Raw genomic sequence first — 21,307 nt, forward strand, 5'->3', positions numbered from 1 at the left:
GTCATTCCATGCTTGAAGCCCCAGATTCGTAAGTCAAAAGCCTGGCTCTCACAAAAGCTTGTTGGTTTTGATTCCACTGCTTGTGAAAGGTCAAAGCCTTTCTAAGTTTGCCTCAAAGAAATGGGGGCATCCACACTAACATCTTGTGTTTCAGAACTTCATTTATAGCGGTTGTTTCCCCCCAACTCTTAACATAGGCTAAAATTCTAGTAGAGAAGACGCAGCAGAATGAAAAGAATCTCCCAGGAGATACAGAATAAGCTCCCCGGATCGCTCGCACTAGTGGTGACACGCGCCGAACAAAGGAGCTGGCATTCTATAAATGAAGCAGCAGAGAGGGATCGGCAATTGGCTGGATTGTGAGGAGAGAAGCTCTTGCGTTTGGGAGCGGAGAGACAGCAAAGTACTAGGAAGAGAGCATCCGACTTTGCTGCAAGTGAATGCTTCTGTAAAATCAATTTGTACTGGCTTTGACAAAGGTAGGTTATAAGGCTTTGCTTGTTTTCTTTTTAAAACTGTAGCATTTTAGTGTGTGTATGTGTGTGTAGAACTTTCCTGAGTGTGCATGCAATACTTCTGCAGGTTATAAAGTGGTCTTTGGCATTGCTGGGACTCCCTGTTTTGCCATCTCTGTTTTTTATGACAGATTCAGAGCATGGGCATCCCTGCTTTTTAGTACAAAGGTGAGTCTCAGCTCCAGCTATGCGTGAACTTTACAGTGACCAGAATCAGCCATGCAGTGCAGTTGTGTATATGCTGCTATTTTTCACACAGTTGTTGACATTGCGGAAGCACTTGCAGCCAGCAGTGAAGCAATTCACTTTTGTTGGTCCAGATTGCATTTTTTGGAGGAGAATGTGTGTTTTAATGCAGCATGAAATTAAATCAGCCCCTTTTCAAGCTTTGCAATAATATGAACAACTTTTCAAGACTATCATCTATGGCATTAAAACCGTACAGAAACATTTGCATCCACCTGTTAAAAATGCTGCTACACTGGAGCCGGGAGAGTGTTATACCTTCTTCACACTGTGTTATCCACAGTGTGGCATCTCAGTAGTAAAATCACAGCCGCTTGACAGTATTTGAATATTATATGTGTCCTTGCATTTTAGAATGGAAGGTAGCAAATGCACGCCTCTCAGGACATTTTCCAGTTAAAATAACTTCACTGAGTATGTCAAAAGGTAAAACTTGAAAGGATACTTACCTGAAAGGGAGATGATTTGAATGTAAGATGACCCTCCTAATGTCATACGCAAAACAAAAATGTATTAATGGACATAACTGTAAGATGACCACACACACATACACACTTTTTAATGATATATCTGGGGGGGAAACCTTGTATTGCATTTGAATAAATACATCTGTTAACTTTGTGTTCTCTGCAAGTGCTATATAAGGCATTCTGATCATAAACATACTGTGTGAAAATGAGTCCTCTTAGCATGTGGAGATGTGTGTGTTTCAGTGTAATAGATCTGTAAAAATATTTTCTTAGAATGTATTTGGATGCCTATAAGCAGGAGTTCATTTAATTACTTGAAAACCAACTTGATGGCATCAGCCATTTATTTATTTATTTATTTATTTATTTAAGATTTATATCCCGCCCTTCCCACAAGTGGCTCAGGGCGGCTTCCAATAGTAGATCCATCAAAATTACACATATAAAGGGATCCATATTTATAAAGGGATCCATGCACTTCTTTCCCTGTATGGCATGTTCTTTGAATGCACATACATAGGGCTTTATTTTAACAATACTAGTCTGCTGAAAGGACTCCTTGTGTGTGTGTGTGTGTGTGTGTGTGTACATTATATTTAAAACAGGAATTGTGAAGGATTACAATTCTGGGATTTAATTTCACTGGAAAAGAAAAAAAATACCCATAGAAACAACAAGGAAAAAACAACATGAAACGTTCATTCATTTAGCAAAGCATTATTAATGAATGGTCATGTTTAAACTGAAGTAGTCCCCAGTATTTACTTTCCTTAATTTAAATATACATCCTATTGATACATGGCATGATCCAGCAAAGTTCAAGCAGCTTTAAGTCCTATTTAATTTTAGTGGTAGAGATTTAAGCATATGCTTAATTCTGGAATTTAAATCAATTGGATTTAAGAGCTTAATTCTGGATGGATCTTGTCTGTACTCTGTGGCTGAAAATCTCAGAATTCCTTTTTCTTTCTTGTTATATTTTCCTGTGGAAACTCCTGTTAGATTTTCTTTTAAGTACACTACACAGTATTAACTGCCATGTGCTATTTATAAAAGAAAATTAAAATAGCCTTTTAAAGTGAACTGTAATCCTCTTTCAGACAATGGCTTTCCTGTCCACTCCTATGTTTGTAAGTCGACATTCAGAATTGAAGTCTGGCAGTGCAAGGTGATGCCCGACTGACTCCAGTCTAAGCCCACTGATTTCTACAGGCATAGACTGGAGCAACTCTCCATAAAATCAGTTTGTTGATCTTGGAATGTTGTTTACTTGCCTCAATATTCTAATTGGTATCTTTGGGTAATTCTTATATAAAAGCAGACTTCATTAGGAGATCCACTGTATTATTTGGAATGAAGTCTCATTGATTGCAGTGGAAACTAATTGCAAGACAATCACCCTAAATCCAAAATTCCGCAAGAGCTCTTACACAGCATTGAATCGGCTGCTCGTACTGGAGTCTTTGTTATCTGCATTGAAACTTCTGGGTTGGGGGTGATTATTTTAGTGTTGGGTTATCAATAATGCTAAATACTAACACCTAAATACATAAATAGATTTTTTTTTTTGCCATGAGGACATGATGTGCAGTGTAATCCTGATCAGAATTTCAGCTGTTTACTTCAACAGACTCAAAAGGGCAAAACTTTGCTTTAGATTGCAATGTAAATGTGTGTTCTAAACCCCGTCAAAACTTTATGCAGTTTTTAAAAATGTGTAAGATAAAGTTTATGTATACTGATGTAAATAAACTTTTTAATTTATTTACATCAGTATAAATAAACGTTATTTTCATATGCTTTTTAAAAACTGCATAAGATCTATTTATATCAGTACACAAGAATTTGCTGGAGTGGATACTTTGACAGATCTGCCACATACGGTAAGTAAATGGCCACACAGAGAATCCCGACTCCATTTAGAAGTAAGATTCTTTTTTCTATCATATTTTTAAAAGAGCCATCAGAGCTAAAATTGAAATACCAATGCTGATTTGGCTTCTCATGCAAAACATTTAGCCCCTTAAAGGATTTTTAATGCTGTTAAGTCTCAGCCAATTTGTACCAACCCTGAAGAGTTTTCAGGGCAAGAGATGTACTGAGGTAGTCTGCCAGGCAACCCTGGATTTCCTTGGTGGTCTCCCATAGCAGATACTAAGCAGGGCAGAGCCTTCTTAGCTCCCAAAGTATTATGAGATCAGGCTAGCTTGGGTTCTGGCTCGGAGCCTTAAAGAACTAGAGGACTTCAAATAAATGGAGATAAACACAAGTCAGGGTTCAGTTAGGGTTGCCAGAAGATTTGGGAGGTGGAGCCTGAGAGGTTGGGATTTGCAGTGGGGAGGGATATCAGGAGGGGATAATGCTGTACAGTCCACCCTTCAAAGCAGCCATTTTCTCCAGGGGAACTGATCTTGGTCATCTGGAGATCAACTGTAATAGCAGGAGATCTCCAGGGAGCACCTAGACATTGGCAACCCTAGGTTCAATGCAGAAATGATATTACAAAGTAAGGATATAGAAAACAATAACAAAAAATGTGCCTCTGAACATGTACAGTGAACCTTTCTGTTATCACTGAATCAGACTTGTATCTTGCTGATGTTCCACTAACAGACAGAAGACAAAGAAGGGTAGTTTCATTCCATTTGTGTAGTTGCTTCAGTCTCCTCCTGATCACCATACATCTCAATCAATTATTCCCATGACCAATGCTCTCTCTAAGCTGCGGAGTCTTGTGAGCAAAAATTCTACTTCAGGAGCTACTGGCATTAAAGTTCTGAGCTATTGCATAAATTAGTTTGCTCTGGGGCCATCCCTCCTGAGCTAAGACAAAAATGTGTGAGCCAGAGGCTAAAAAACTCACACTAACTCACCTTAGAGGGAACACTGCCCATGACCCCCACAGTCAGTTTTTTGTGGATTGCACGTAGCTGCAGGTAGCAAAGGGAAGGTGGAAAAATTCCATAACTATTGGCAGAAAGCAGGCATGATCTAGCCTAGGAAATCCCTATATCTGGAATAACAAGGGCAAGGATTGCAAATCAGAGGATACGACTACCTGTACTCCCATGCTTCTGTATAGAAGATAATGTCTAGCTTCAGTTGGTACCAGATCCCTTGTGCGTGCTGTACTAAATAGGCAGAACTGATTGTATTCGATCCAGAATGGTTTTTAATGTTGTTAGCTACATGATAGATTTTTAAATTGCTGTTTTTATGATTTCTTGGTGGTTGGAAATTTGAATTGGTCTGTGAGTTTTTGTTGTTGTTGATGGTGTTGTAAGCTGCTGTGAACTGTGAAGCAAAATGTATAGCACACTTGTATGAATTAATGACATACAAGTATTCTACCCACTCTACAGTTATCTATGTACCTACCAGCATATTTGTTGCACTGCTAAGAATTTATTTTTGTGCTTGGTTTTATTTCATTAAAACTATTTCATTAGATTTGTTGTAAGTACAGAGTACAAAACAAGAAATCCTTAGTGTTGTATAGTGTTGGAAAATCTTGTTCTATTTTCCTCACACAAAACGATGCACTAGTAAGATGATGATAACGATGACGTATTAAATTTATAGATTGCCCTCCCCTTAAGAACTCAGGGTGGTGTACATGTATGTCACATTTGAAAACATAGAATAAACTAAAAATATACAGTAAATAAAGTTAATAACAGGTAACAGTGACAGGTAACAGATGAAACAATAGCGTCTTCCAGATAATTGGTGGCATAAAAATTCCTCACCCTTCATAGTGTGAATTGTAGACTGTGCGTAGAAACATATGCCACCTAACGATAGCCAAAACTACTGTCCTGTCCTCAGTTTTAGATTTAATGTGCTACTTTGTGACACAAAACCAAGGAAAGGCCATAACATTTATTCCTCGTTAAGAAATGTATGAGCCATAGAAGAACACCCATTTTATGTTTCTAGTGAATTTTATGGACTAGATCTTACAAACTCCCATCTGCTCAGAGAGGAGTCTTCTTCTAATGCAGCAAGGCTCCCTCCAACTAGCCTCCTCACTTAGCAGAAGAGAGTCACAGAATTGTTCTGAAAGTAACACTGTGAGAAAGCCAAAGGCTGAATGTCATGAAAAGTGCTCACAATGTCAGCTCTTCCCTACCTGCTCCCAGTACCTCCTTGTAACACTCAAAAATATGAATGCAGAGAATTTGCTCTGGCAAGCAGCTTCTGCTAGAAGAAAAGGAAGAATAGGTTTGCCCTGATTGCCATTGCTCACTGCATCTCCTCCTCCACTGGCTTTTCAGAGGATGCAGGGAAGGGGAAGGTAGGGAAGAACCACTTTCCTTTGTCTTGTTCTTGTTGTAGTTTGTAGGATCCAGCTTCATGTATTCCAGAGAAGAAATAAACATGCAAATAGAACTGAAGTCTTGACTTTGACTCTTGGAAATGGTTGCAGCTTTCAATGGACCAATTAAAGATCGAAAGATTCCAAGGCCTCTTGAGCTTTAAAAAAGTGCTGTGAAGAAGGTCCCAATGGGAGGCCGGGCTAGTGAGCTGTTTCAGATCTCTTATTCATGGGGAAACTAATTTCCTTTGAAAAGAGGATATCTGAAATAGGCTGCTGGACAGGCCTTCCACTGAGATTTCCTTCACAATATTTTTTCCCTTAATCTCAAGGGCATTTGGACTCTTCCAGTGTAACCGCGCAACAAAGCACTGTAGCCTGGATAGCTCTGGAGGCTTGAATCCAATCTGACTGCAGCCTTCTTTAGAATGTGGGACACCATATCTTCTTTTATCTTTCTCGAGTGTCTATATTGCTTTATTGCATAAGTGGAGATGAGCCCTGTGAAAATTTATCAGATGAACAGAGCAGTACTGGGCTAGCAAGAAGTGCATCCCCCCACAGGGCTGCTGAGGGAGGGAACCAGGATGGCTACCAACCCAAGTTCCCATTGCCCACTGCCACTCCAAGCATCAGTGGGGCAAAACAGGGGGGTGGGGGAGGAAGCAACATCACCAGTATGACGATGGTAGGTAGCTACAGGAATTGCTGGAAACTCTGTGGTTTGACCATAGATTCTGACACTAGATAAGTGTAATGTCATTTCTGGGTTTTCCCTGGAACACCTCCTGCTGGCAAGTCATATGATTTGTTTTCATACAATATTTGGGTTTACGGTTGCAAATTTTGGATTAGAAAATTCCTAAAGATTTAGGGCTGGTGTCTGAGATGAATGGAATTTGGAGAGGGATGATGGTGGGGATGTGATTTCATAGAGTCCATCTAGGTGTTCCGCGTAACTGTGGTATGATACTCATTTAAGAATCCTTCTAAGTGTTGCAAACAACCCGTGGCCTGATGCCCATTTCATAGAGTCCACCTAGGTGTTCCACATAACCGTGGCCACTTGCCCACTTCTATTGAGAGGGCTCCCACTGTTCCTCCTTGGTCCCTGCTGGTGTCCAAATTAGCAGTGGGGGGAAATGGCGTTGTGTTGCAGCCTGACATCATTTCTAACTGGAAAGCTGGAAGTGGCTGGTGACATTCTATTTCAAATCATTGAAGTCCACAGGGCTGCTAGAGTGTTACTGCAACATATAGTGACCACTTCTGGGGCTTGTTTGTTTTGCCAAATACCTTGTTCCCTTACCCCTCTGTTACCATATGTGGACATTCTGCTTTACTAATATAAGAAATTATAATCCGTTTTATCTATTTATATGCATGGCTGATCAATATAATCTTGTTTTGTATGACCGGGTTATTTGGGAGAACTCTTTGTTGTGAGAGGAAGACATCCATCTCCACTAGTGATGCACAGTTTGCTCAGATATAGCTGGAACAGGGCCCTAGTGTTTTATTTATTGTAGTTTAACAATAAAAAGGTTAAAGATATCTCTTGATTAATTGAGCCTGTTTTTATACATATGCATGTTCCTCACCAGATTTATCTATACTAAAGTAATGCGGTTTTCACATGGTAAGGATTCTCCATGTTGTTTTCATTGCCTCTGCAAATGCAGATGGACTGCCAATAGAACTTCCATACATGCACGTTTTCTCTGTACCTTTAGTGACTTTGTGTTGGATCTGGGGGTTCTGGTTAGTGATTTGCTTCCCCATTTGTTTCCTTCTTTCATGCATGTGTATGAAGCTCTATTAAAACGTGGCAATAGATTGCTCTATAGCAATTAAAGGTGTGTGTTCATATATTTCTAGTCTGAATATATATCTGAACCAGAGCTTTTTTTGTAGCAGGAACTCCTTTTCATATTAGACTACACCTCCCTGATGTAGCCAATCCTCCAAGAGCTTACAGTAGGCCCTGTAAGAAGAGTCCTGTAAACTCTTGGAGGATTGGCTACATCAGGGGTGTGTGGCCCAATATGCAAAGGAGTTCCTGCTGCCAAAGAAGCCCTGATCTGAATAATATCTTATCCATTTTTTTCTGAATATATTAGTGTGTCCAGATGGTATTTGGGATTTTAGGGGATTCCAAGAAATGGGTACAAAAATACTGCAAATAATTGAGAGTAACCAGGAGCATCAGGAGACACCATTTTAAAATGCTCAGAACTGTTTTTTTCTTTAATTTTATTGTGTGTCTGTGTCTTGCCTGAGCTTGGGTATTGGCTTGCCATGTCATTTGGCTTGGATTTTGACCTTTTGAAATTGGTTTTGTCACATTATATTCTTTGCTCAAATATCTTTGCACAGGGTTTATGATTTCTTTGGATTCTCTGGTTTGACACTGGCATGGATTTCTTGGGTTCTATATTGGCTTGGATTCTTGGATATGACATTTGTTAGGCTTGGAGCAGCATTCCTTGTTAAATTTGTTTTGCTTGGGAGGATTCTCTGGTTTAACATTGGCTTGGATTTTCTGATTTGACATTTGTTTTGTTAGGCTCATCATCTTGTCACATGCTTCTGCTGGGATTCCCTGGTTCTACATTGGTTCTTTGGACTTGCTGGTTCTGTACATTTTATTTATTACTAAAGTGAGTTTTTAAACCACCTTCCCCTATAAAATAAGGCTCAGGGCAATGTATATCAAAGACGATTTACAAAGTTCACAGTTTCTTAAAGTCATAATTTGCATTTACAGTTTAAAAACATTAGCTTTGGGAGGCTTTTGGGTAGTAGTTGCTTTGCATACCCTATAGTCTCCCCCCTCCCCCCCCCAAAAAGATTTCCTGTAGGGTATAATGAAGCCAAATAATATCAGAATCCCAAACAAACCCAGATCTGAATACAAAACCAATATTTGGTACCCGTATAACCAGGAATACTGATTTTTTTTCACTCCCTGATATCCAGATCTGGAAAATACCATTTTAAAGGTGTGCATCCCTTATAGTAATTACGTTTTTTTTAAAAAAAGTCTCTGGGGATACAGCTGAGGAAAAAAAGCTGAAAAGATGACACCTGTGAGGGGCTGATAGTGGAAAAATAGTGCTGGTATGGCCGGGGAAATGTGCAGTGTTCCTTCTAGACAATGTGCTAATATGTCAGTTATGTACTAAACTATATATGTACCTATAAATATCTTTAAACTCTTTACATCGTCCTTGTTTGTAGCTCCTGGTTCCCCTCAGAATAAAGACAAGCTCTTTTCTTGCCTCTGAGTGTTACTGCTGCTTGAGCAGCCATTTACTGTGAGATCCTCGGCAGAACTGTGGCTTTGTGTGAGGCCCTGTTTGTGGGCACTGTTGCTTAAACAGCCTGAATAGGTTTCACACAGAAATACTGCCAGAGAGCCCCCAGCTACTGAAAAAGAGATCTCCATCAGTCCTCTCAACGCAGCACAAATCTTTTGTATAGTAGGCTATCTTGTCTATTTTGGCATAGTTGTGGAGACTTGCAGTGGCAGTATTGCTGCTCGGGATTTCAAGTTCTTTGACTGGACTTCATTCTCTTGGGTTAGAGACAGACCAGACAGTTGTTTTCAAGAGAGCTGAAGGTGTTAGGGTAGACATGCTGTTTCCTATGGTACATTCACAGTTCAATCCTAAATAAAGTTACACCTTTCTAAGAATAATTTTGGCAGAGGCTGTGGCTTAGCGGTAGAGCATCTGATTTGTATACAGATGGTCCCATGTTCAACCCCCAGTTAAATGGATTGGTAGTGATGAGACAGAACTCTGCTGAGACCCTTGAAAGCTGCTGCCAGTCAGAAGAGACAATACCGACCTTGATGGTCTGATTCAGTATGAGACATGTTTGTGTGCCTGTTTACTTCAGTGGACTCAGAGGGGTGTAACTGTTTAGGATTGCACTTTCACTCCCTTTGTTTAGGATTCGGTTTAGGATTGCACTTTCCTCTTTTGTTTAGGATTGCACTTTCCTCCGTTGTTTAGGATTGCACTTTCCTCCGTTGTTTAGGATTGCACTCTGACTCCTTTGTCATATTCATCATATTGATTATTTTGGTCTAACAGCTTTTATAGGTTTTGAAGTGCTATAAAACCTGCAGAACCTATTTGATTAGAGACTGTAGAGTATGAATCCCTTGCTACTTGTGAGGGACTATTCTCTGTCTCCAGCTCAGCTCCTCATTCTTTTGCACTCCTTACAGTAACTCACAGGCTAACAGCACATTCTATACAGCATGGGGTAGGAGAAAAACTAATTCACTTTACCAGTGCCTGGACTTTCCAGCCTGTGCTGTAAGCTCACAGTCTATGATATGGACTAATTGTCATTTCAAGGAATAAAGCAGAAAATTTTTGTTCATATGAAATTGTGTGTATAGGAAGGGATTTTGCATATTTGTGTTACTAATTTGTACAGGGCTCAGAAAAATTGTGCTTGGGCCTGATGTGCAGATAAGCTACTTTAGCAAAGTATTATATTTTTATTTGAAAAATTTTATACCCTGCCTTTCTGCTCTGATAAGGACCACAAAGGTCACTAACAAATTAAACAAAGATGTATAACAAAATCACATCTAAAAATATAATTAAAACCAACAAAAACACATCATTAATTTAAACTTGAGCTAAAATGTACAAGATACCATCTCTGCAAACTCCTTTGGGAATTATGTACCATTTTACAAGACAGATTCTGTAGCAATTCATAAATGTTCAGTTTCTCCAAATGGAATATCGTAAGACCATAAGAACATAAGAGAAGCCATGTTGGATCAGGCCAATGCCCATCCAGTCCAACACTCTGTCACACAGTGGCCAAAAAACCCCCAGGTGCCATCAGGAGGTCTATCAGTGGGGCCAGGACACTAGAAGCCCTCACACTGTTGCCTGTTGCCCCTCCCAAGCACCAAGAATACAGAGCATCACTTGCCCCAGACAGAGAGTTCCAACAATACGCTGTGGCTAAGCCACTGATGGACCTTTGCTCCATATGCTTATCCAATCCCCGCTGGCTATGCTTGTAGTCGCCACCACCTCTTGTGGCAGTGAATTCCACAGACAACTATTCCTCTGCACAAATTAAGATTCCAAGACTTTAGAAGGGGGCGATATCTTAGCTGAGAGCTATTAACAGAAGTGTGAGGCAGATCTTTGCCAAAGTGAAACAGTCTGGATTAGGTCCATTTTGGTTCTTCTGGGATGTGCACCAAGATTTATCACGTTGGTGAGATTTATTCTACTACAGATTTCCGCTTGCGTTACAAATTTAGCAAAAGAATCTGCTATGAAATATCTCCAGCAAGCAAGCAGGAAAGAAATCTTAAGGTGTAATAAATAGACCTGTACTGCAATCTTACTTGGGAGTTAGCTTCACTGAATACTGAATACTTGCATAGGGTCTGAATACTGAGTAAACTTGCATAGGGTCTGGAAGTTTCCAGAAATAGGTTTTTCTTCTCTAGTAAAACATCAAACAGACTTGGGGGGGGGGGGCGCTGCTCCTGTTTGCTGATCTTGTACAAATGTCAGAGACACAAGGATACATTTTTTAACATGCCACCTAATGGGGAACTCACAAAGGGGCTATTTGCTCTCAGGGCTTGTGTTGACAAAAGAGGAGAAGAAGAGAAGAGGGCCAGCTGTGGCAGTCCTTACGCAAATATTGCTGATCACACTGAAGTGATCTGCTAATGGGAAACCAATGACCTTTTGTTCAGGGAGCGTTTTAAAATGCTTGCGTTGTATTGCTTCCCTGGATTCTAGTTATTGTTTTATTTTTATTCCTCTTTTCTCTTCTTCCTTGGAAGAAGGGCTCTACTTCCTTGGAAGTTTTTAAACAGAGGTTAGATGGCCATCTGACAACAATGAAGATCCTGTGAATTTAGGGGGAGGTATTTGTGAGTTTCCTGCATTATGCAGGGGGTTGGACTAGATGACCCTGGAGGTCCCTTCCAACTCTATGATTCTGCACACACGGAATCTCCAAAGCTGTCCTGAATAAAATTAGTATATCTTTGTTAGAACAAAGTTTGGGTCCAGTGGCACCTCTAAGACCAACAAAGTTTAATTCTGGATGTAAGCTTTCATGTGCATGCACGCTTCTTCAGATACCTGTTTTAGTTCCAGGTGTTTCCCTTCCACTAGGATGCTACAGAATTTATTAATGTTGAAACTTAGAGCTCCCAGTGATGATGTTACCTTACAAAGGATTTGGGGGGGGGGCACCCTCAGTTTTTGCACATGCCCCTCACAACACATTCATTGAAGTGAGTTCCACTGTGTTGGCTGCCAGTAATTGAGAATATAGGGTTGGATCCAAAGGTGCTGTTCTGTCAGCATGAGGATACTTATGATTGCATTGAACGGGGGTCACAATTTTTGCCAATTTCCCCCTCTCACTTAGGGTTGCCAACTTGCAGCTGCTGGAATGGCCTTGGGTCAGCCATGGCTCTGGTAGACTTGTCCTTGAAAGGGCAGCTTCTGTGAGAGCTCTCTTAGTCCCACCCACCTCACAGGGTGTCTGTTGTAGGGGAGGAAGATAGAGATTGTGAGCCACTCTGAGACTCTGAAATTCATAGTGGTGGGTGGGATATAAATCCAATATCTTCTTCTTATTATTATTAATCAGTGTTGTTATTATTTCCTCCTCCTCTAGTTTTGCTGGTGTTTCAACGATGACTAGAAAGATCTTCACCAACAGCAGGGAGCGATGGAGACAGCAGAATGTCAACAGTGCCTTCGCTAAGCTGCGGAAGCTGATCCCCACCCATCCTCCAGACAAGAAGCTCAGCAAGAATGAGACCCTCCGCTTAGCCATGAGGTACATCAATTTCCTCGTCAAGGTGCTTGGAGATCAAGGTCTGCAGCAGACGGGGGTGGCTCCTCGGGGACGGATACTAGGGCTGTTCCAGCAGACTCCGAGTTTGGAAAGCATGGAAGAACTGACGCTCATTGAAGACTCTGAGGTCCCCTCTCCTAGCACAACCAGCAACATCCCTGAATGCTGGTCAGAAGAATCCTCACCATGAAGAACCTCCAGTCAGGGGCACAGGCCTGGGGTTGGGGTAACCTGATAGTCCCCCTTTACACAAGTTGTGGGTTGTTTTGCCTATGTATAGTATTTATATGTAATTTTTGCTCTTTTATCAAGTGTATTTTTGTGTGCGGTTTTCTGAGGAGGATGATTGGTTTTCAGTAATTTAAAACAGAAATCTGGAAAAAATAATCAGGATTTCATCCACTCATCTTGGTAGAGAGTACTTTAATTTGAAGGCCAAAGGTATCCTACCCTTTAGACAGGCCACAGAAAGCTGTGAGTGGATTGCTCCTCCTAACTATGATGAAAGCTGTTGGAGCTAATTGTTGGTTGAGCAAACATTTAATTCCTGGGTTAAAGGGATTTAATCACTGGGCTGCAGATAGGCTTTTTTTTGACTGGGTGGCTGTATGATCCTCCCTTCCACCATAACCTTTTGCAAAATGAGAACCAAACAATCTCTCCCTTCCCTTCTTTAGAGGGGTCATCTTTTGTATGGCAGTTTGAGTGATTTCACCTTTCAGGATGCCTATGGCGAAGGAGGCCTGACTTGGATGGCCCAGGCGAGCTCAATCTCATCAAATTGTGGGAGTTAAGCAGGGTTGGCCCTGGTTAGTGTTTGGATGGTAGATCACCAAGAAAGCCTTGGGCTGCTACAAATAGGCTGGCAATGGCAAAACCACTTTATCTCTTGCCTTGAAAACCCTACCTTAAAAACCTATTAGGGTGGCCAAAGTCAGATGTGAATTGATGGTACTTCCTACTACCGCGGTGAGGGAAAAGGTATGTACCCACCCTCCACTGCCCAGTAATTCATGAATTGGCATTAGGGAGATTTTAAATTTCTTTAAAAAATCCAATTTAAATTAAGATCTAGCAGGTTGTAGTTGATTCAAGCAGCTCATTCCACAGAGGGCATTGTGTGCTTTTCTTCTGACAGAAGCTTCTATCTGAAAAAAAGCTTGATAGAAAGCAGGAAGAAAGTATTTCACACATTTGCAGAGTGAAAATGCATACAACAAAGAGGATGGACTGTGTCTGATATCCTAATGTTTAATGTTGTCAAAAATAAATAAATAAAGTAAATTGGAGACCACCAAGGAAAGCTCTGCAGAAGAAAGCAATGGCAAACCACCTCTGCTTCTCACTTGCATTGAAAAGTGCTTGTTGGAGTTGCCATAAGTCAGTTGCGACATGGCAGCACTTAATGTACATATATGAATTGTTTAGTGAATAATATCAATAAAAGTGTGAATTCAGTTTCGATTGTTTGTCAGAAAAAGCAAATATTCAGGTTCTCTGAATATAATTGGCAAAAAGGCTGTTAGGTTTGGCTGTGTACAGACGTGCCTGAAAGCAAGAGTGGGTGCAATTTTTTTTGCTGGGGTGAGTTCTATTTCCCCCTGCCTTTGCTCCTATGGCTCATTGGCAGAGAAGTCCTGGGTTCAATTCCCAGTGTCTCCAGAATGAAGAATCAGGTGATGTGAACTGCGGCCAGTCTAAATAGACAATGCTGACCTCGACAGACCAATAGTCTGAATCAGTCCAAGGCAGCTTCAGGTGTTCAAATGTTTAGCCTCCAGCTCAAATGATGACTGCCTCTTCCTCTTTACCTTTCTCTAATGCTTTGTTTTTGCTCAAGAATTTTTCAGGTTTATCTGATCAAATGTTTGTGAGATATTTATTTTATTTTTTTATACTTTTCCCAGCTCTTAAACTCATGAAAAATTACTCTGAGAAAGGTAGGGGTTGTACGCATTCAACTTATATTGGAGTAGTAGGATACATACCATTGTAAACATTTTTTTGTGTGCTCCTTTTATGAATTTGGCTTTCTCCTACTGACCACATGATAAAATTCCAGTAGATCTCGGTCACCCGAAAGAACCCTCAGCATTTGTATAAACTGCAAGATCTTGCAGCAAAAATTGCTGAAAACAGTATGGTCTCAGAGTGCATTGATCTTGCACTTTTGAGATAACCTGAAGAGTCAGCTATCCTGTGATTACATCGGTAACTGTATTATAACAGAAATCAGGTGTCTTAATTTATGCTAAATATATTAAAAACACTGCAGTCACATTTTCAAGCTTTGAGAATGAGGACTGGAAACATTATGCATTTAAACAACAAATTATATTGGAGGGTCTCATATTTTCAACTGTGAATTAAAACACTGAGAAATTTGAAGTGGTTCTGAGTGTTAAAGCTGCCTCCTAACAAATTTATTGCTGGTATAGCCTGTCATGATAAAAACAACCAAAGTCAGGTGCCAATCTCAATATCCATGTGCTGAAGCAGTCAAAGCTATTCTAAACACACCAAACAAGTAAAATGATTTTCTTGAACAGAAGATTGCTCTGAGGCAAAAGAAACAGGTTTTTAATGTTAGGGTCATAAAAAGTTATCCTTGTAGTAATATTTATGAATTGTCCTGCTTAGTTTTATAGCAAAAGGCTTTGTTCTTCAAAACAATTAGTATCTGGCTACTACTACTGCACAACTTGAGTTTTTAAATAGTTTTATCTACCAAAGATTTATTTTATCAGCACTTTTTATGTTTTGTGATTCCCCTCTGTATAGATATGAACAAATATTGTGTGATCCGTCCCCTTTCCTGTATACTATGCTATTTAATGGCTAATAAGTTAAAGAAATAAATTATTTACAAAATCCATCACTTAATTTTTTGTAATAAAAATGAAATATTTGGAATTGGAAAGTGTTTACACATGGAACAAATTGTTTGGCTTCCTTATATCTGCTTATGAAGTTTGATGGGCAGTTTTGTGGGTTTGGTGTCTTTGTGAGGAATAAACTTGAGACTTTGGGTTTTGAGAGATGTATAGGTTGAGCAAATGGGAAGCAAGTTGGCCCCCTTCCTGGACCCCGACGACCTAGCAACAGTGATCCACGCTACGGTCACCTCGAGGTTGGATTACTGCAATGCCCTCTACATGGGGCTGCCCCTGTGCCGGACCCGGAAACTGCAGCTGGTGCAGAATGCCGCGGCCCGGCTGTTATTGGGCCTCCCAAGATGGGGGCACATTCGGCCGGGTCTTCAGGCTCTGCACTGGCTCCCAATAACATACCGGGTCTGGTACAAGGTGCTGGTTATTACCTTTAAAGCCCTATATGGCCTGGGACCTGCCTACCTGAGGGACCGTCTCTCCCCACACGTTCCCCAGAGAGTACTGAGGTCTGGGACCCAAAATCTTCTCAACATCCCCGGGCCCAAGGAAGTGCGTCTCAAGACAACGAGAGACAGGGCCTTCTCTACAACGGCCCCTATGTGGTGGAACCAGCTACCGGAAGAGGTGAGGGCCCTGCGGGATCTTACCCAGTTCCGCAGGGCCTGTAAGACGACCCTCTTCTGGTTAGCCTACCCCTGACTGGATAAATGTAGCTTTCTAGATTTCTGTGATAACTCTATAGTTAATACTAATTTTAAGGTTTTAGGTTTTTAAATGCTTGATTTTAAATGTAACTAATTTATTCCGATTTTATTGTTTTGTTGTCTGTTGTAAGCCGCCCTGAGCCACTCGTGGGAAGGGCGGGATATAAATCCCGGAATAAATAAATAAATAAATAAGTATGCATCAGGCATTACCAATCAGAAGGGAGAGACAGTCCAACTACTTAGAAGCAACTTAGAAGCAATTTCTGACAGCCAGAAATCTCATACCAATCTTCCCTAATCAGCTCCACGAGTTTCCTACCTACCTGGCAAATTCAAGAGAGCTCCATTAGGCAGATGAGATACAAAAAGAAATCCCAACAACACTCTAACAACTACACACATCATGTGTGTGACACATGCAAAAATTTATAGGAAAATATACATATTTCTAATATGGTAAAAGATGTGAGCCTTATACATACATCTCACAAAGTACCTGAACTTACACTGTCAAGAAACAGTGCATTTGAAATCACACTGGTGATACATATGGGAATGGACATAGGAACATAGCACATTTCTTACATGTAGAAGTTCCTAGGATCAGTTCTTGGGGTGTTCAGCTAATACGACCTCAGCATGATTGGGGCAGACAATGCTTGATTGGCTAGGTGGACTGGTAGTACAACTTCGTACTAAGCATCTTCCTTTATCTGTTCTGTCTGTCAAAGAGTCATCAAGTGACGAATGTGCGTGTATGAATGTTGAACTGCAACAATGTATGTATGAATTTGGTTCATCATTTACCCTCAGCAATGGAAGAAGTTCTCCATTTGAGTAGGAAGGGATATTTCACTGGGAATAATTGTACAAACCAGCTGTAAGATCTTCTGCAATGGAAATCCAGCAGCAGCTCTTTCTGAGAAGGATGCATGTCAGTTATGAGTCAAGGCAATGCCATTCAGTCCTCAGAATGATGGACAAAGCTATGTCATTTACCTTGCTCTTTCACTGTTTTTTTTAAAGCCTAAGGGAATTGTGTGAGATGACCAAGACAAGACAGAAGTAAGCAGTTCAGATCTGACATGGTCTTTCATCCTTTGGCCATAAAAGGAAAAGTGCGATAATGGATAGCTTAACTGCTGACCTGTCAGGTCAGAGGTCGTTAAAAAGTCACATAGTTTAAACCAAAGGCAGGAGATAAAGTGACTCTAAATTCATCCTTTCTCCTAGCCATGATTGTACTTTTAAAGGAGCAGATGTTACAAGAGAAATGATGGTGGTGGGGGAGATATTAAAACTTTTAGAAAATATTTTATGTGAATAAGACCATGGATATGCACATGTATTTCTGATCAAATGGTATGGTACACATGAAGTGGGAGAGACAGATCTTGCATTTTTAATAGCCATACAGAAGAGACAGCTTTGGGTGGAGTCTTCTTCAATCTGTATGACAATCCACACACACACATCTCCCCTGTGCTTCATATCTGGTCACCGTAAATCAGTCCTACACTACTTGAACACACAGAAGCTCACCTCTTTTTGCTTTTTTTAATGCCTACCCATAACTGCAAGGAAACCAGAGCTGTAGCCTGTCTAATACATTATATACTTATGTTGATGGGCTACGTTCTTGATAAATCCAACAGTGCAGTCCTAAATAGAGTTACTCTGTTCTAAGTCCATTGACTTCAATCAACTGAGATATAATTCTCCTTAGGACAGCACTATAAGTTGTACAAGCTGTTCATGAAGGTGGTGTAACTGAGTGATATCAGTAGATTGATATGGATGCCTAAATAATTTTGTTTCTATAGATTTTTATACCTCACTGTCCTTCCCAACAGAGACCCAAAGCAGTTTGCAACATTGATCTTCCTCTCTTCCATTTTTTCTTCACAACAATAGCCTTTTCAAATGTAGGCTTACACCAAGAGAGAGTGACTGGCTAGCTCCTATAGCAGAATGGGAATTTGAACCTGGGTCTCCCAGATCCTAGTCCAACTTTAGCCACTATATCACACTGGCTTTTCTGCTACATCATCCTCTGTTATGATCCTACTAAATCAATTTGCTTTTGGTAGCCAAGGAAAGGGAAATATCACCATAGTATTTATAATAATTGCCATGTATTTATAATGATTTTATAATGACAGTCCAGACTGTCTTGCCTTTGCAGCTGGTCTCATTTTGGGGACAGTAATCCCACAGGTGAAGCCATTTTAGTCTGTCGCAACAATCATAAGCCAGAATCTAGTACTTTTAAAAAAAGACTTCAAAGATATTATTCTAGGCCAAGCTTTTGTGGACTCTGGTCCACTTATTCAGATTCACATCTAAACCTGTAACTATCCGAATAATGTGCGTATCTTGTGAGGGCAAGTGGTCACACAAACTAACCAAATGCCACATAATCTCCTATGTTATCACTTCAGTCTGGAAAAGAATTTTCATAACTGAAAAAGAATTTGATAGAATTCAAAAACTCAAGAGAATATCTTAAGTGACCAGAGCTGCTACAGTCAAAATATCTCATCAGCCTGATGTGCGTCTTTAGGTGGCATCCACATGCTGATGACGTCACCACCCTGACCTGGCTGCCCAGTTGCTAGAAAGATGGGCAAGGAATTTCCCAGAAGAGCTTTGCTTTTATTCGCCTTCCACTCTAGAGGATAATCAGAGAGGCAGAGATTAATTAACAAAAACTTCTGGTAGTCATGCAAATCAGCTTTGCAGTAGGTCTAAAGCTGGTAAATCGCTCTGGCAAATTAAACAAAAGCTTGGTGTGCCCAGCTCCCACCAGACAGCTTGTTTTATAACGATTTCAATTCACAGTTTTCTCTCACTGTGCCACTGGACTCAACACATTTTTTGAAGAGAAGTCAGTCCCTTCAAACCAGAAGCTAACTAGTACTTTTCCTCATAGACAGCGCCAAACATTTATATGCCAGAGGTAGAAAATCCACACAGTGTCTGAGAGAAACCATTTTGTTTTACAAGGCAAAAAATAATCACAAAATAACTGATGCTCTGTGGCCCACTCAAGATACCCCACCTCTAAATCTGCCACCTGAGGCTACCCCCACCCTTTTCTTTCTCCTCAATTTTTGTATTAGAAATATACAAAAGAAATGGAAAGCCGACATATGTGGAAACAATAATTTGGAAGGAAAAAAGGAAGAATTCCTGAAGGTTTTGAAAAGACAAAGCTCCCTCCCCCAACTTGAACCACCAATGGGCTTCTGCCATTCCTTATCGCTCTCCTGCAGAGCCTCTAAAAACTCTTATCTCGAGACAGCAGATTACTTGGCTGATCTCCTCTCCACAGTGAGTAGAAATCAAACGGCCGTTTTACCACTGTCAGCAATTTGCACATTCCCTGTCCCGATAAATCAATTAATGGGATGCAGACTGATTCATTCAGTCCCCCCCTCCTTCATTCAAGCCTGTCTTCCTTTATTTCAGGTCCCCTCCCTCCACCCGCCCATGTTTTAATACCATCTAAGAGTCCTTCGTCAGGAGAGGACTTGTCCGCTGGGCAGGTGCAAAGCCTTCAGCTCCGCTGCCTAACAGCAATAAACCCTTTTTGCCCTCCTCAGGGCTTCCCTTTGTCGAAATACTTTCTCTTTTTGTGATTTCGCACCCTCCCCTTGGTTTTTTTCAAATGTACAGCACCATGCAGCTAATCTGATTATGCTAATTTGTACTTCATGATCCCCAAACACTGTAATGGGATTCGCAGAGGGTGCCCCCGCACTGGAGCTGGCAGAATGATGGGGATGGTTATATAGGACAATGCCTTTGTGAATCAGTTGACAATAAAACATCTCCTGTCTTGGAAGACAAAGCTCACTCTGAGAAGCCCACGACGCTCTTGAGAATTTAGAGTGTTCCAGGCTGTGTTAAATGGGTGAGAAAGGTGGACTCCTGAATTCACAATGCAGAGCCCAGTGCAAGTTCTGCCCCCCTCCCTTTGACTAAATAAATAATAAAGTTTTAACTCTTTTCAGATCTGAGTATGTGGAGCATTTTTGACCCAGTTGTTACCGATGAGGCACACAGGATATTAAGCTTCTTTAAGTGTATTCAGCCTCTTCCAGCCCATTGGTGAAGTGAAGTTATATGAGAGGTACAACCAATTGAATTCGATCCAGTGATATGCTAGAGGAGATGTAAGTAGGCCTATGTGATTCCGATCGCATGTAAGCCAAAATGCTCTAAAAATGAGGATGGGGAATTGTCAGGTGGGCACCTGGCTTAATCAGGATCTTTTACCTGTGTATACAGGATTCCACATCCAGAAATTAATGCTTAAAATATTAGGGAATCTAATTAAGTAAAAACAATTAAAATTTATTCCAGAAAATATAGGCTTACATACAAGATAAAATACTCATAAAATCATACATACAGTCCTAAGAAAAATAGAGAGAGAGATAGAGACAACACATGGGTAGACAAACAGGGTGATAATTACCTATCGTAGTCTTCAAGGAAGGTTCCAATGGCTACGAAAGAGGACGGGGGAAATGGGACCCTCAACTGGCCAAGAATCGGGGATGGATCTAGACAGCGGAGATAGGATACTGCTAGATTCACACCTGAGTAGAGCTGGGTCAGAGGTTAAATAGACTACCTTGGACCCTCTGGGGATGGGAGGTACGAGGGAGGAGACAGGGGAGGCACTGCAGTGACCATAAGGGCTGGACTTCTGCAGTAGCTAATAGCAAGTTGATTGGTGGCACCTAATTGGGTGCCAATAACTGACCAATGAACAAGCTTGGGCCCAGGTTACCTGATTGGCTGTACAGGTAACCATGGGCCAAGGGGGAGGCTCCAGGGTGACAGTTGGGGAGAAGAATAGGAGAAATTACTGGGTGGAGGGGTGCTTTTGATTATTAAACTTATCTAAAAAGGTGCCAATAGATGGCCAAATTATTGCCTAGGTAACACCCGGTTTGCACAAAGGAACTTGGCTCTGGCTGAAGATGGTCTTCCTCTTCTTCAGTCTTCTCTTGGCACTAGTCTTTGTCTTGAGTTCCGTTAGACAAAAGCTTGGGTGGTTCAGCAGGGTCAACGCCTGGATAAGCTTGATGGCGCCATGGGTGGGTAACATCTGTTGCGTATGTGTGCTTCCCGCTGTGCTGAAATGGAGTCTTGGCACTGCTAGAAGATAGCTGGTATCAGCCTCCCAAAGTGGATTCTATGGTCAAGGCTGGAAACTGCATGGCCTGGATAGCTCCTAACGGCGCACTTTCTTCCGCTCCAAGATAAAGATGGC

At 41.0% G+C, this 21,307-nt stretch overlaps 1 protein-coding gene across 1 annotated transcript; it reads left to right on the forward strand.

The window, feature by feature from the left end:
* The first annotated feature begins 236 nt into the window (after nt 1–236).
* Nucleotides 237–12,771, forward strand: TAL2 (TAL bHLH transcription factor 2). The gene is made up of 2 exons (XM_060236382.1): nt 237–479; nt 12,240–12,771. Exon 2 carries the CDS (start codon nt 12,259–12,261, stop codon nt 12,610–12,612), a length of 354 nt encoding a protein of 117 aa, XP_060092365.1. The 5' UTR covers nt 237–479; nt 12,240–12,258; the 3' UTR covers nt 12,613–12,771.
* Nucleotides 12,772–21,307: the final 8,536 nt, after the last annotated feature.

This window comes from Heteronotia binoei, chromosome 4 (genome assembly GCF_032191835.1).
Source record: "Heteronotia binoei isolate CCM8104 ecotype False Entrance Well chromosome 4, APGP_CSIRO_Hbin_v1, whole genome shotgun sequence".
Classification (NCBI taxonomy): Eukaryota; Metazoa; Chordata; class Lepidosauria; order Squamata; family Gekkonidae; genus Heteronotia; species Heteronotia binoei.

Bases quoted from the DNA above. Each gene is read 5' to 3' on its own strand.
- TAL2 (XM_060236382.1), top strand. From the start codon at position 12,259: ATGACTAGAAAGATCTTCACCAACAGCAGGGAGCGATGGAGACAGCAG.